This window comes from Palaemon carinicauda, chromosome 5 (genome assembly GCF_036898095.1).
Source record: "Palaemon carinicauda isolate YSFRI2023 chromosome 5, ASM3689809v2, whole genome shotgun sequence".
Taxonomy (NCBI): Eukaryota; Metazoa; Arthropoda; class Malacostraca; order Decapoda; family Palaemonidae; genus Palaemon; species Palaemon carinicauda.
Window position 1 is genome coordinate 165,723,107 of NC_090729.1, and position 17,753 is coordinate 165,740,859.

Consider the following 17,753-nt stretch of genomic DNA (forward strand, 5'->3'; position numbering starts at 1 on the left):
AAAAAACACTTATAAAGGTAAAAATTTAAAAAAAATCTTTTTTTTTTTTTTTTTTACTCCAAATGGAGCCAACACTGCAGTAACCCACGGAGGCTGAGTGTTCTCAACGGGGTGTGACCAGCCAGTTATCAGTTTTGGAACTAATTCAAAGGTTACTAAGCTGACAGCTGATGCTGAGGTGAGAAGAGAAGTCCCTCCCATCCCTTGTGTTCTTCCAGATGCATACCCATTTTCTCTGTCTCTCCTGAAGAGTGCAAGTACCTTTTGTATGTAAAAGAAAACGGTTTTGAACAGAGGTCGAATGGGGGAAGGGGGATAAGGTTTATACCCCCGAGACATGCCTGAGCTTACTTTCGCTCTTATGGCTATGATTTACTTTGGTACTTGAAGAAGTCTTGTCATGCTAGTTTTATGAATCATGGCGTGAAAATTCCGTAGAATTATCAAGTAGAATTTCATAGAAGTTTTAAGTCTCAGGACTCAAAAACTAAGTAAAGTTCCTCATAAATAACTTAGGAAACTCTACGGGTGTAAAATATATAAACATTATGCTTCAAGTTTTCCTTTGAAATTTCTCACAGGAATTTCTCTATCAGTATAGAAAATGGATGTAGGCTATAAATTGTCTTTTCTTGCTTCTGGAAAACCGTAGAATATCAAAATAACGAATCTTAATAGAATTACAATATTAAGAAAATATATAGATTTCACGGCCAACGAAATTCTTTAAACTTAACGAGGTAAATTATTATCAAATCGTAACAATTACACAATTTTATCGTTCTTTTCAAGGGTATTTATAATTAACATTTACTGTTTCGATTTGACAGATTGTCTGAAATTCTTAAACGGATTGGGATGACTTTTTTTTACAGCCAATTCTCTGACATTTTAAGCATGACAAATTTTAAATTTGTTTTCAAAACTAGTCTTTTCATTAATAACATTTACTTAATCTCGATTTGTATGATAGTCTAAAATTCTTTGACGAATTAAAAATTCTAAATAGCAAATTAGCTGACCGTATTACACAATTTCAAACTTGATTTAAAGCTAGGATATTAAATTATTTGCTTTATCTCGATTTTAACGATTGTCTGATATTCTTTGACGAATTAAGATTTTACACAGCAACTTTTCAGACATTCTAAGTATTACACAATTTTAAATTTGTTTTTTTAAGACTAGGCTATTAATCATTAACATTTACTCCATCTTGATTCGGACGGTTGTCGGATATTATTTAACGCATTAAAAAGATTTTACACATCCAATTCTATTATTTTAAGTATTGAACAATTCTAAACGCGTTTTCAAAGCTATTTAATCATCATTTACTTAACCTCGATTTTAAAAGATTGTCAAAGCATTTAGCGAATTAAAAAGATTTTACACATAATTCTCTGACAGTTTTAGTATTACACACTATTAAACGATTTCAAAGCGGTTCACGATTAATATTTACTTAACCTCGATTTGAACGATTGTCAGAGATTATTGACAGACTTGATAAGACTTTACAGCCAGTTCCCAGACATTTTCCAACATTTTGACGCCAGTTTTTACATCAAGAAGTCAATTGGGATGACAATATGGAAGTCGTAACATGATTATAGAGTTATAATCACGAAAAACTAACACTATCACCAAACTAACTACATGATGTAAAATTCGTCAGCAAAGTCAAATCATATCAGAAAATGACTAAAATAATATTGAAATACTCCAAAGTGACCGATATTATTTAGATTGTTAAAGTGAAAAGAATTTATTACTTCACAATACGAAAATTATATTACGATATTTCAATTACCTTTTCCTGACCATTTCCATGTAAATTTGAGGATTGAATTTAGATTAGAAAAGAAAACACTTACTTTTGATTTAAGGCTATTTTTTCTTCCTCTTTTTTACATTATTTACTGGACTTCAATTTTACTTTAAAGATGAGCAATTTTATCTATGTCTGATGATTTGTTTTTACTCAAAACTTTGAACAAGCTTGTTCTTTCTTTAAGAGCTTTGGCCAGATATCTACTGTACTGTGGACTTAATTTTAATCTGGACTTGGTTTAGTCGGGACTTTACTTTAATTTGAACTTAGTATTTCAGCCGTTGATATACTCGAATATTGACTTTTTCTTGGTGATAAATTTTGCTAAAATTTTTTTTTTTCCTAAACGTCCACTTTTAAATATTTGTTTACTTTCTTGGATTATAGGTTGATAGTTTTACGTTAGATTTTGATAAAATTTTTTAATTCTTGCCAAAATTCAAAATTTAATCATTTACTTTATTTCTTGACCGACATTCTTTAAAGCATTTCAGCAGCATTTTCAGAGCTTTTAAATTGTCAATTTCTTTAGATTAGACTTCCATGATTTTAATTTACTTAATGAGCCTACTCTAATTGACTAAATTACTCAAGTCATTACTCTAGTCGACTTAATTTGTCACTTATCAGTTAATATTTTACTCGAAATTAATTTTGAACCCATCTTTCACATACCAAGTTTTTATCTTTGATTTGTAGCACCTCATCTCGATGTAAGTTTGAATACTTTGCATTTGACTTACCCTTGGTGAATATCCAATTGCTTTTTACTTTACCCAATAATTATTTCTTTTCTAAATTAAGTCGATTCATAAGATTCAATTAATGCTAGATAAACCGGCCATTTGCTGATACCCTGAATTGCAATAAAAAATTTGATTCGCTAATTTAGGATAACCTTTATTTTGTCAAATTATCCTTTTGAAGGCTGGCCCCATTAAGATTAATACAAAACTTAGATAATTTACCCAGCTAAGTTAAGTTGCTTATTGATTCTAATTCAAATTTTCATGACAATTTTTATAGTTTAAAAAGTTAATTCAAATAATTTAATTTGTGCACACTACGTTACACTAACACAACTCGTTGATTCCAAGATAAAATTCTATATTTCATGAAATTTCCCATTGAATGATTTACCCAATAAGATTAATTCAAAGCCTTAATCAGCGTCTAAATTTGGTGCTACAAACCTATATTGTCATTTCAGATGTCTTTAAAAAATAAAAATAGTAATTACGGGAATTTAACAAATAAACCAGACAAATTTCAATCACCTTTACTTTTATTTATATTTACAAGTCATCCTCCAGTTTGTTACAATAATACTATAATTACATCAGAAGACACAAAATTCCAACTCAAAAGCAGATGTGACCCAAATTCGTCGTTATGATGACACTATTTCATGTAAGTTATTAAGTTGGGCAAATATGCAACGTGTAAAGCTAATACAGTGATACCTCGGTAGTCGAACGACTCTATACTCGAACAATTCGGAGTTCGACCAAAATTTTCGAGAAATTTTTGCTGCGGTGCTCGACCAAAAATTCGGTACTCGACCAGCCGAACACGTGACGACCGCATGGGCTTTGTGATGATCGCGCCATCTCGGCCACTCTCGCTTGTTCGGGAAGCATCAGTTCTCTCGAGAGCGTCACTCAGACAACGCGCGATCAGCATTCGTTGTGATTTAGTGATTTTCAGTGCTTTTAATTGCTTTTTTAGCTTTCATAATGAGTCCCAAGAAAGTAATGAGTGTTAAGGGGAAGGAGAAGAGGAAAACAGTGCGAACAACGATCGAGTTGAAGAAGGAAATTATAGCGAAATATGAGAATGGTGTACGAGTGTCCGATTTAGCGGTAGAATACGGAATGGCGAAGTCGACCATTTCTACGTTTTTAAAGCATAAAGAAATGATTAAGAAGGCGAATGTTGCAACGGGAGTTACGGCGGTAACTAAGCAAAGGCCACAAGTGATTGAGGAGATGGAAAAGTTGCTTTTAATATTTATTAAAGAAAAACAGTTGGCCGGGGAAAGTGTTAGTGAAGCGTTCATTTGTGAAAAAGCGTTGCATATCTATGAAGAATTAGTGAAGAAAAGTCCGAGTACCAGTGAAAGTGATTCATTTACATTTAAAGCGAGCAGGGGTTGGTTTGAAAAGTTTCGTAATAGAACAGGTATTCATCGTGTTACTAGGCATGGGGAGGCAGCTAGTTCGGATCAAATTGCAGCCGATAAATACGTGGGGGAATTCGATCGGTACATAAATGAACAAAATTTGATCGCACAACAAGTCTTTAATTGTGATGAGACTGGGTTATTTTGGAAGAAAATGCCAGCCAATACGTACATTACCAAGGACGAGACGAAGATGCCAGGTCACAAGCCAATGAAAGATAGGCTAACATTGTTGCTGTGTGCAAATGCAAGTGGCGATTGCAAGATCAAACCCTTGTTAGTGTACCACTCGGACAACCCCCGGGTGTTCAAACGAAATAATATTTGTAAAAGTGCACTACCAGTTATGTGGCGCTCGAACACTAAATCTTGGGTCACAAGACAATTCTTTACTGAGTGGATAAACGAAGTGTTTGCCCCCCAGGTTAAGGCTTACCTCATTGAAAAGAGCTTGCCAATGAAATGTCTTCTGGTTATGGACAATGCTCCTGCACATCCTCCAGGTCTCGAGGATGACTTGAAAGAAGAATACAGCTTTATCAAAATCAAATTCTTGCCCCCCAATACTACTCCCATACTCCAGCCCATGGACCAACAGGTCATTTCAAACTTCAAAAAACTCTATACCAAGGCCCTTTTCAGAAAGTGTTTTGAAGTGACCAGTGACACGAAGTTGACCCTAAAGGAATTCTGGAAGGAACACTTCAGCATCCTCAACTCTGTTAACATGATTGACCAAGCTTGGCGAGGTGTGACCTATAGGACATTGAACTCTGCCTGGCGTAAGCTGTGGCCATCATGTGTCACAGAGAGGGAGTTTGAAGGTTTCCAACCAGAGGCGGGTCCAAGCACTGCTACCCCTGTAATTTCTGATGACACTGATGTCGTTGAGGAAATTGTTGTCATGGGCAGGAGTTTGGGGCTTGAGGTCGACAAGGATGATATTGATGAGCTTGTAGAAAGCCATTCTACCGAGTTGACTGTGGAGGAATTGTTGCACCTGCAACAACAACAGCAGCAGGATCTGATTGTGGAGCAGGAATCTTCAGAAGAGGATGAGGTAAGGGAGGATGTTCCAAGTTCTCTCATCAATGAAATTTGTTCCAAGTGGGCAGATGTGCAGGCTTTTGCTGAAAAATACCACCCAGAAATTGCAGTAGCAAACCGGGCAGTGCATATGTTTAATGATAGTGTCATGTATCATTTTCGAAGAATACTGCAGAGGAGGAAGAAACAATTAACAATAGACCAGTTTTTCACAAAAGAAAAGAAAGCTGCTACATCAAAGCCTGTTTCTCCTCCAAAGAAGAGACAAAGAAGAGAAGAAACCCCTGAAATAGATCTGCCCACCCTTTCATTGGAGAGAGAAACAACTCCTGAAGGAGAACTACCCCGCCACATCATGGAAGGGGACTCTCCTTCCAAGCAGTAACCTCCCCCTTCCATCCTCTCCACATCCATCCCTGTATGCCATCGAACCGCTGCTCAAAGGTATGTTCACTACAGTACAGAAAATGGTTTAAAATTGTTTTATTTTAGTACAGTAAATGGTTTAAAATTGTTTTATAGGATTTTCTGACCAATTTCATACACATTTAGATAATTATTGTTGTTTAGGTACACGTTTTATTAATATTTTGGGCCTGTTCGAGTGCTTGGGAACGGAATAGAATATATACCTTATTTCTTATGGGGAAAAAAAATTCGGTACTCGAACAAATCGGAGGTCGAACACGGATCTCGAACGGATTATGGTCGAGTACCGAGGTATCACTGTATCTTTATACGTAAACCACAAAGCCACTTGAGTCTGAGATTGGCCCTATAAAATTAATCTCTGTGCCAGATTAGACGAGCATTGTAACTCTTCCTTGACATTTCTTTTGGTTTTAGGAAATCCTACACTCAAAATTTCACCTTACGAGTTTTACAAGACTATTAGAGTTGTTTGAAATTCCTTACGAAAATAGGCCTACAAATAAACGGTGTTCGTATTCATTATCAAACCAGGGCCATGTGGCACACTCAAGTGTCACTAGAAAATGCCTAAGAATACAAACTCATTTCTTATGGTTTGTCATAAGTGGGTTACTAGGCTAGTAGAATGACAGTATACTGTAGTATAGATTACTAAAAAGAATCGCAAAACTATTAATACTGTTCTTTTCATATCATAAGGAAGGACAGAACTGTCTACGTTTTCTGACCAACTAAAACTGCTTTGGAAGAGATATCCTGGAAAGTCTAGAGCTTTCAATGTAAACATTTTGCACCAACAATTGGCCCTGAGATGTCATCATCAGCTAATATCCTTCGAGTAGAGAAAAAATTATATTTTTCAGCATTATGATATTAAGGAATTATGGACTTCCAGCAAATTGCTCAAGAAAATACTAAGTTTCGGGAACTAAAAACTGCAATTTTACCCAATTATGAAACAACCTACAAATAGTGTATCACAAAGTAACAGCATTGTCAAAATTTCGACCAGTTTTGCTAATTTTTGTTAGTTATTGTAGTAAATATGATTCCTATTTCTGTTCTTTCTGAATCCCAAATGATTTTGACAACAAAGCTAATTTTCAATTATATAATCATAGTTAACAGCTGAGAAATTTCAATGCAAATGCTGTTAAACAAAGAATTTCCTGATCAATAACATCTCGAGAACTGAAGACTCGATAAAAAAAAAAAAAAAAAACTTTCTTGGCTAAAAAAAAATATCACTTCTAGGCAAAAAAATTCTAGGAAAGGGCTTTTCATAGGCAAACACCAATTCTTGTATAATAATAACTTATATTCTAGCAAATGCTACCTGGTTAAGGAACACCCTCCAACCTGTCAAGATTTTCTGGGTAAATAAGCATTTCAAACAAACTTTTTTGGAGAGAAGTTTTCTTAAATCAATAAAAATTCTTGGCAAAAAAAATACCACCAATCAGTCTTCGTAGTCTCGAATAGACAGCAAGTAGGGCAAAATAAGAAATCACAAAATGCATAGTTTGTAATGAAAACTATCATACTTATTTTTTAAACTATTAGGGGTGAGAACCACAGACTCTGGGTTCTAGCATCACAAAACTAGATATCAGGACTGATGAAACAAAGGATTTCAAGAGAAAGTTAAAAACTTTTCATGCTTTCCGAGTGTTACGATAGCGTGGATTTGACCATTAAAGTGGACTACGCTTTATGATTCTCTAAATATCTAGATTATATATGACAAACTAATCTCTGTGTCCTGTATCGTACAGTACATTTTCATGTCGAGTGAGACCAGGAGAGCAGTCTTGAAGTTTTCAACCAAAACATCGAAATAAACTTTGTAGCGAAAACACACACAAAGTGGTAAACAATCCCATTCCTAACGAAAACATGGTTTTCTAGGCTACATCATCTCCACTTGCTTATAGGTGAAATCACCTCTACCATCTAGACACGAACATCTCTCTACTTACTAGACTAAAGTCTCAGCAACAACTAACAAACCACGGAGAATAAAATGGACACTTTTGGGTCAAGAGGAGAACCTGTCAATTTATCAGACTTCCAAAGCAAGAGCAATTTTGCTAGGTAACATACCTAACCAAATAAATCTCAACATGATGCAAAAAAAACCATCATAATTTTGAAGCAAACAAAAAATCTTCACTAACTTTTACACCAAAAAAATCCTTTGGGATTGCAATAAGCTTTTGGTTTAAAACCTCTCAAAATTCCTTTAAAATGTCTAAAGAATTCACAAACTATCTTTCAAGACAAATAATCGAGAGATTTCTATACATACACCAATAACATTATGTAGAAACTTGCATTTCTGGCCAAATTAACTTGGAACCAAAATGCTCTTTAACTATAAAATGGAAACAAAATTAGCAAAAAACACATACTTGAACTAGTCCTACTTGCTAGGTAAACTATAAAAAACAGTGTGTTTTCCAAGCTGAAAAAATACACGAATTAAACTTTAAGCAGAATAATCCATGAAATGGTGTTTTGTGTGTTCATGAAATTCTACTTCAAAAGTTTAAGAACAGACTTTCTAACAAACATACCTAAAGTGGCCCATATATATGTACATATTTAGATATTGCAAACTTTATGCGATAAGAAATTTGTAGGGAACAGAATTTTTAGCAATGAAGTTGCAAGCTGATAAACAGACTACTTAATAAAACAATACACAAAATACTGTAGTTTTAATCCAAGAATACTCAAGCACTTCAAATCCATGCATCACAAAAGTTGTAAAGCCAAAATTTTCTGAAACAACAACTAGTGAGATTTTCCAAGTTCAAAAGTGTAAAGCTCAATCAAAAAATAAATTAGAAATACCATTCACTGAGAGTCAAAATGACAGGTAGTCAAATTTTGCCATTTGCACCCTAAGTAAGAGTTTCAAGAGGCAAAATGGCCAGTATAACCAAAATTTGCCATCAGAATTTAAAGAGGCAAAATTAATAAGTAATAAATTTGCCCTCCCCGTTTCAAGAGGCAAACTGACAAAAAAAATAAAAATCTGCCTTTAGTATCATAAATTAGTTTCATGAGTAAAAATTACAATAAAGGTCATAATTTGCAATTTGTTTTCTAAACTGGAGTTCAGGAGCTAAATTGACTAATACAGTCAAAACTTTGCCATCAAAGATTGTAAAGGCAAGACAACAAAACAGTTAAAACTTTGCCATCAGAGATTGAAAAGGAAAAAAAAGACAGAACAGTCAAAACTTTTCCATCAGAAATTGAAAAGGAAAAACGACAACAAAGCAGTCAAAACTTTGCCATCATTGACTGAAAAGGAAAAAGGACAACAAAACAATCAAAACTTTGCCATCAGAGATTAAAAAGAAAAAAAAAGAAAATAGGTCAAAACTTTGCCATCAGATTAAAAAGAAAAAAAAAAAGAAAATAGGTCAAAACTTTGCCATCAGGGATTAAAAAGAAAAAAAAAAGAAAATAGGTCAAAACTTTGCCATCAGAGTTCCAAGAGGCAAAATGACAAGTCAAAAGTTGCTTTTAGTATCCTAAACCAGAGTTTCAGGAGGCAAAATGACAGAAACAATAAGTCAAAATTAGCCACTGGTTTCCTAAATTAGAGTTTCAGGGGATGAAATGATTAGTACAGTCAAAATTTTGCCATCATAATTTCAAGAAGCAATTGGCAACAAAAACAGTTAAAGCTTTGTCATCACAGTTTCAAGAGGCAAAATGACAACAGAAACGGTCAAAACATTGCTATCAGTTTCAAGAACAAATGACAATAAAAACTTAAAATTTGCCTTTAACACCTTAAATCAGAGTTTAAGGGATCAAAATTTGCCTTTCATTAACTTGATCAGAATTTCAGGAGAAAAGATAAGAAAACTCAAAATGTGTCTTTTTGTTTCCTTAATCACACTTTCAAGAGGGAAAATGACAAGAACTAGTCAAAATTTGCCTTGTTTCATAAAGCAGACTTTCAGGAGGCAAAATGATAAGAACAAATCAAAATTTGCGTTCTGTTTCCTAAATCAGACTTTCAGGAGGCAAAATGATAAGAACAATTCAAAATTTGCCTTCTGTTTCCTAAATCAGACTTTCAGAAGGTAAAATGACAAGAACAAGTCAAAATTTTCCTTCTGTTCCCTAAATCAGATTTTCAGGAGGCAAAATGACAAGAACAAGTCAAAATTTTCCTTCTGTTTCCTAAATCAGATTTTCAGAAGGGAAAATGACAAGATCAAGTCAAAATTTGCCTTCTGTTTTCTAAATCAGACTAGATAAGAACAATTCAAAATTTTCCTCCCGTTTTCCTAAATTAGACTGAGGCAAAATGATAAGAAAGTTAAAATTTTCCTTATGTTTCCTAAATCTGATTTTCAGGAGGCAAAATGACAAAAGTAATTCAAAATTTGCCTTTTGTTTCCCAAATCAGACTTTCAGGAGACAAAATGACAAGAACATGTCAAAATTTGCCTTTTGTTTCCCAAATCAGACTTTCAGGGGTAAAAATGACAAGAATAATTCAAAATTTGCATTTTGTTTCCCAAATCAGACTTTCAGGAGTAAAAATGACAAGAACAAGTCAAAATTTGCCTTTTGTTTCCCAAATCAGACTTTCCAAGAATAATTCATTTGCAGAAATCAGACTTTCAGGAGACAAAATGGCCGACCCGTTGAGATACTACCGCTAGAGAGTTAGGGGGTCCTTTGACTGGCCAGACAGTACCAGATTGGATCCTTCTCTCTGGTTACGGTTCTTTCCCTTTGCCTACACAGACACCGAATAGTCTGGCCTATTCTTTACAGATTCTCCTCTGTCCTCATACACCTGACAACACTGAGATTACTAAACAATTCTTCTTCACCCAAGGGGTTAACTACGGCAATGTAAATGTTCAGTGGCTACTTTCCTCTTGGTAAGGGTAGAAGAGACTCTTAGCTATGGTAAGCAGCTCTTCTAGGAGAAGGACACTCCAAAATCAAACCATTGTTCTCTAGTCTTGGGTAGTGCTATAGCCTCTGTACCATGGCCTTCCACTGTCTTGGGTTAGAGTTCTCTTGCTTGAGGGTACACTCAGGCACACTGTTCTACCTAGTTTCTCTTTCTCTTGTTTTGTTGAAGTTTTTATCGTTTATATAGGAAATATTTATTTTAATGTTGTTACTATTCTTAAAATATTTTATTTTTCCTTGTTTCCTTTCCTCACTGAGCTATTTTCCCTGTTGGGGCCCCTGGGCTTATAGCATCCTACTTTTCCAACTAGGGTTGTAGCTTAGCATTTAATAATAATAATAATAATAACAAGTCAAAATTTGCCTTTTGTTTCCCAAATCAGACTTTCAAGGGTAAAAATGACAAGAATAATTCAAAATTTGCCTTTTGTTTCCCAAATCAGACTTTCAGGAGTAAAAATAACAAGAACATGTCAAAATTTGCCTTCTGTTTCCTAAGTCAGATTTTCAGGAGGCAAAGTGACAAGAATCATTCACAAGAACAAGTCAAAATTTGCCTTCTGTTTACTAATTCCGACTTTCAGGACCAAAAATGACACGAAAGTGTCAAAATTTGCCTTATATTTCCAGAGCAATTTAAAATTTGCATTCTGTTTCCTAAATCAGACTTTCAGGAGGCAAAATGACAACAAGAAGTCAAAATTTGCATTCTGTTTCCTAAAACAGATTTTCAGGAGGGAAAATGACAAGTTAAAATTTGCCTTCCGTTTCCTAAAACGGATTTTCAGGAGGGAAAATGACAAGTTAAAATTTGCCTTCGTTTCCTAAATCAGATTTTCAGGAGGGAAAATGACAAGTTAAAATTTGCCTTCCGTTTCCTAAAACAGATTTTCAGGAGGCAAAATGACAAGTTAAAATTTGCCTTCTGTTTCCTAATCAGATTTTCAGGAGGCAAAATGACAAGTTAAAATTTGCCTTCTGTTTCCTAAATCAGATTTTCAGGAGGCAAAATGACAAGAGCAATTCAAAATTTGCCTTCAGTTTCATAAATCAGATTTTCAGGAGGGAAAATTACAAGAACAAACCAAATTAGCCTTCTGTTTCCTAAATAACACTTTCAGGAGGCAAAATGACAAGAACAAGTCAAAATTTGCCTTGTTCCCTAAAACAGATTTTCAATAGGCAAAATGACAAGAACAAGTCAAAATTTTCCTTCTGTTCCCTAAACCAGATTTTCAGTAGGCAAAATGACAAGAAAAAGTCAAAATTTTCCTTCTGTTTCCTAAATCAGACTTTCAGGAGGCAAAATGGCAAGAACAAGTCAAAATTTGCCTTGTTTCCTAAATCAGATTTTCAGGAGGCAAAATGATAAGAACAAATCAAAATTTTCCTCCAGTTTCCTAAATCGGACATTTAGTAGGAAAATGACAAGGAAAAGTCAAAAGTTTCCTTCTGTTCCCTAAATCAGACTTTCAGGAGGCAAAATGACAACAGCAAGTCAAAATTTGCCTTCTCTTTCCTAAATCAGATTTTCAGGAGGCAAACTGACAATAACAAGTAAAATTTTCCTTGTTTCCTAATCAGATTTTCAGGGGAAAATGACAAGTACAAGTAAAAATTTTCCTTCTGTTCCCTAAATCAGATCTTTGGGAGACAAAATGACAAGAACAAGTCAAAATTTTCCTTGTTTCCTAAATCAGATTTTCAGGAGGCAAAATGACAAGAACAAGTCAAAATTTTCCTTCTCTTCCCTAAATCAGATCTTTGGGAGAAAATGACAAGAGCAAGTCAAAATTTTCCTTGTTTCCTAAATCAGATTTTCAGGAGGCAAAATAACAAGAACAAGTCAAAATTTGCCTTCTGTTTCCTAAATCAGACTTTCAGGAAGCAAAATGACAAAAAGTCAAAATTTGCCTCATGTTCCCCTAAATCAGACTTTCAGGAGGAAAAATAACAAGATCAAGTCAATATTTGCCTTCTGTTTCCAAAATTGGACTTAGAAGAGAGCAGAATAACGAGAACAAGTCAAAATTAGCCTTCTGTTTCCAAAATCAAGTTTCAGTAGGCAAAATGACTAGTACAGTATAGTTAGAAATTTGCCATCAGTTTCAAAATGCAAATGACAACATAACAGTCAAAACTTTGCCATCAGAATTACCAGAGGCAAAACGGCATATTAGAAAGTTAATGAAATCGCTTTTCTTACGCCTTCATGCATCTCTCAGCAAGTTTCGAGTATAATTTTACACAAACTCTGCTCGGAAATCCTTGTTATAATTTGTATTGAAGTTCTGTACAATTGTATCGTTAGATGATTGTAGGTTCCTGTTTCGATATAACATTGCAAAATGTATTTGGATCCATTCTCATGTAATTTATGAAATCTAGTTCCGATTTATTGTATAACTCGTAGTATTTATAACATACACAACTTCCCAAATTTTGTCTCCTTTGCAAACACAATAGGCAACAAATTTCCTTTTCCCTTTTTTTCTAGCACATACAGCAATAATACAGTACGCAAGAGAATTTTCTTTTATGTTGGGTACGAATGTTCTACTTTCTTGTTACCCGTACAACAATCACTTGCTGCCGTTACCACGTTCTTGCAGCTCAACTGCTACCGTTTGAATGCGAGCTTAAAACCTTCACCGAACCTTGTTCAATAAGAAACAATGTTCGGCCGTGTGGACAGAGCCTAGGAAACATGGAAGCTTGTATAATAAGCCCCATGCCTTTTATGAACCTAAGAGAAACACATCACTCCAGTCAGCTTGCCTCAAAGAATTACTGTGTTGAGCATTTCGCCACTACAGTGAAATATCGCAATGCAGTTTTTGAGTTTTACTGATGCTTGCCTAACTTATCACTCATGTAGGACCTTAATGAACAAATTTCACAAAATTTTAAGCACAATAAAAACCATTAAAGGTGGAAGCTGCAGATCAGTGGCCTTCCTTCCGAAATTTTTCAGCATGGTGGCTGCATAAGATCATCTGTGACGAATGGACAGGAGCGAAAATATATCAAAATCCTTGATATACCAAAGTCATTCCTGTCTAAGATTAAAGTAGAGAAGTGACTGCAACAGCAGCCAAGGTATTTTTCTCCTATCTGCTGCTAGTAAGATACTAGCTAAATAATGCTCTTACATTTAACTAAACATACTATCTGAATCTGTGCTACCAGAGACCCAGTGTGGCCTTAGGAAGGAAAGCAGGACCACTGAAATGACTTTTACCAAGAAAAATATGTGAGGTGTTGAGAGCAAAATAATCATTCATAACTTTCATTGACCTTACCAAGGCCTTTGACATGATGCCTTGTGAGCTGGTAAAAAGGGAGTTACAGCAAATTTGTTAAAATACTTCAGCTCCTTCAATTCAACGGGAAAGCAGAAGTCAGTATTGGAGGCCTGGGATGCCCCTCCATCCCTGAGAAAATTGGATCAGTAGGGTGATGGTCTGACCAGTCTTTTTCAATCTGTTCATTATCCCTATAATGACTATCTTGTAAGTACAACTTGAAGAGGAGGAAGGCTCCCAAATATAATACTGAAGGGGTGGTAGCCTGTTCAACATCAGATAGTTAGAGGCCCATAAAAAACAGCTACATTCCAATTAATCAACCTGTAATATGCTGATCATGTTGCCAGTTAGGCCTACACCACAGTCGATGTAATACTGTATATCTTTAACACATCCATCTTCAATATAACAGGTACTTGGCTGAATAGATAAATAGAAGATGAATGAAACCCTAGTGTAGCAAACTGAGCTAGATTACAAGGATGATTATATACAAGACAAAGTGTCATTTGACAAAGATTTACTGAATAAGATAAAAAGAAGGCCTCATATGCTTTTGGCAGGCTGAGGACTAGTTTTTTTCCAGAACAAAAACCAGAGACTTGTCATTAGAATCCAAGTACTGTACCGGTAAATAAAGAAACGCGATATATATTTCAACTCTTCCGTTTGGGATAGAGGACTGCTCTATATTACCTCTTATGCAACTGGAGCATTTTAATACTTCCAGTTTGGAGAAAATTATGGGTCTTGCCTTTAAAGGTCAGATTCTACACACATTCTAGAAAGTACAGGATGCGCAAGCATGTAAGCCATGCTCACTAAAAGGCCTTTTACGTGCTTGGTCACGTGATTTACATGCTCAAAGAATGGCTCCCAAAAAACTATTTTATGCAATGATTTTCTAAAAAGAAATCATTAAACTTTGAAAAATCTATACATATTTTTTTCAAGCATTTCTAAATACTGTAGTGGTCATCTGTTTAATCTATGCTAAAAAATTTCATAAAGATTCGCCTAATATTTGTATGGTATTTATAAATGTTTTATCTAAATGCTAACGATATTATAAGCTTCCAAGGTTACTCCTACAGACTTCTAGAAGTGGCTATCATGGTATTCATCCCGCCTTATTTCAAGTACATGAAATGAATGTTCAATCCCAACCTGGTATCACCTTTTGAAATGGTAGTGTTTCCTTAAAATGTAATTAAAGTATTGTTATATACACAACCAAAGGAATAACTTCAGACTTACTAAATTCTTAACATTTTACATAATAAGACATCTGAAAGGATATGAATTAAATTCGTCAAACAGTTTCATGCAAACTGCTATAAAAACTCTGCATGCGATAGTCGATCAAATTCACAATACATTAAGTAAAAAATGACAAGTTCAGCTCATAGGGAAAATGCTATTTCATTTTAAATTTTCCCTATTACATAATCAAATATATATGGAATTTGGTCAGGATACAGTAATTCAAATACGGAAATTAAAACTTAAAAATTCAAAATTAGACAAATATTAACAAAAATGAAAAAATTCTCGATATTCCTAAGTTTTCCATACGCTTGAAAAAACAACACACATCCATTCTCTTTACCAAGACATGACGTCCCATTTGAAACTGAAAAGTTGAAAGCATAATATAAATATATTCATACACCCAATAAGGTTTCTTTTGGTCATCCATAGGAGAACCGTGCTCAGGACTCTGGGTCATGAGACTTAAAAATTGCAGAAGAAATTCTACACCACATTTCATAAACAAAGAACAAAAGCTTCTTTAGGTACCAAATTCATCATAACCAGAAGAGAAAAAGCAATTAAGGCATATCACAGGAATAACCTCATCACCCCACAACCTTAAACCTCTGCACATTGCCGCAGTCTTTTACATTGAAAAAGGGACTTAAACATTCTTCAACAGCGACAGAGAAAGTTGATATACATATGGAAGAACACAGGGGACGAGAGAGACTTCTCTTCTCATCTCAGCATCAGCGGTCAGCTTAGAAACCTCTGAATTAGTTCCAAAACTGATAACTGACTGGCCACAACCCGCTGAGAACACTCAGCTCCATGGGCCACTGCAATGCTGACTCCAAGGAGTTTTTTATTTAGTTCTTTCCAACTTTTCTATCTACAATCTTTCCAATTTCTCTATCTACACATTTCATATGAGAGAAAATCTGTACTTCAACTTGGTCTCAGGAATAATGCAATAAGCAATGGGTCAAATAGTTTCTTTTGAACTGTCAGATGAAGGAGCAAGGCTCTAGTTCTCACCTGGTTCCTAACACTCAAGAGCAAAAGGTCCCCCTTACCAGAAATTTTGGCAAAGCAAAACTCGACTTGAGTCATGGCTAGCAAAACTCGACTGAGTCATGGCAAGGCAAAACTCGACTTGAATCGTGGCAAGGCAAAACTCGACTTGAATCATAGCAAGGCCCAACTCGACTTGAATCATGGCAAGGCAAAACTCTACTTGAATTATGGCAAGGCAAAACTTAAATTGAATCATGGCAAGGCAAAACTCTACTTGAATTATGGCAAGACAAAACTAGACTTGAATTATGGCAAGACAAAACTACACTTGAATTGTGGTAGGCGAAACTCTACTTTAATCATGGCAAGACAACGCTCAACTTGACTCATGATAAGGCAAAACTTGACTTTAATTAAGGCAAGACAAAACTAGACTTGAATTATGGCAAAGCAAAAGTCATCTAGAATCATGGCAAGGCAAAACTTGTCTTGAATTATGGTACAGCTAAACTACTTGAATTATGGCTCGGCAAAACTCGACTTGAATTATGGCTCGGCAAAACTCGACTTGAATTATAGCAAGGCAAAACTCGACTTGAATTATAGCAAGGCAAAACTCGACTTGAATTATAGCAAGGCAAAACTCGACTTGAATTATAGCAAGGCAAAACTCGACTTGAATTATAGCAAGGCAAAACTCGACTTGAATTATGGCAAGGCAAAACTCGACTTGAATTATAGCAAGGCAAAACTCCACTTGAATTATGGCAAGGCAAAACTCGACTTGAATTATGGCAAGGCAAAACTCGACTTGAATTATAGCAAGGCAAAACTCCACTTGAATTATGGCAAGGCAAAACTCGACTTGAATTATGGCAAGGCAAAACTCGACTTGAATTATGGCAAGGCAAAACTCGACTTGAATTATGGCAAGGCAAAACTCAACTTGAATTATGGCAAGGCAAAACTCGACTTGAATTATGGCAAGGCAAAACTCAACTTGAATTATGGCAAGGCAAAACTCAACTTGAATTATGGCAAGGCAAAACTCAACTTGAATTGACGAAAGGCAAAACCTAACTTAATTGGGGCAAGGCAAAAATCGACAAATTATAGCAATGCAAAATTCTACTTGAATCATGGCCCATAAAAACTGACCTAACTTTGTAGTAATCTCTATAATTCACAAATGTATGTACTCTTAAAGTTACAACATAGTTTACCATCATAAAAAGTTAAGATCTAACTATCTGTACCATAGAACAACAGAACATCTAAAACTCTTAAGGTTGAGAGCATTGAGAATGAATCCTATGAGTGAGAATATCAAGAGTTCAAAGAGTGAGAATGCCATTAGGTAGAGCGAGACAAGAGACAACTAATAGTATGAATGTGGTTTTCTATAGAAATTAACATTGAAAAGGATTATTGAGACTTTTAAACTTAAGCACATTTGGACCTAACAAAATTATATTCATTAACTTCAAGTTCTAAAGTTGAATAATTTTCATGTGAATTACTAAATAACTTCCATCTAAAAGTTTCTGATCCCTTTTCTGTGGCTAACAATACAGAAAGGATTATCATCACACTTGATTCAAAAGTTGGCCTCTATAAAACAATTGGTTTTAGCAGTTCTCAAAAATCTAAAATTTTTAAAAGCTACATTGCAGGATTACACAGTATGACATAACTAAAGAGACCTCAGATATTTAAAATA

At 34.9% G+C, this 17,753-nt stretch overlaps 1 protein-coding gene across 1 annotated transcript; it reads left to right on the forward strand.

The window, feature by feature from the left end:
- The first annotated feature begins 16,529 nt into the window (after nucleotides 1–16,529).
- Nucleotides 16,530–17,096, forward strand: LOC137641252 (uncharacterized). The gene has a single exon (XM_068373682.1). It carries the CDS (start codon nucleotides 16,530–16,532, stop codon nucleotides 17,094–17,096), a length of 567 nt encoding a protein of 188 aa, XP_068229783.1.
- Nucleotides 17,097–17,753: the final 657 nt, after the last annotated feature.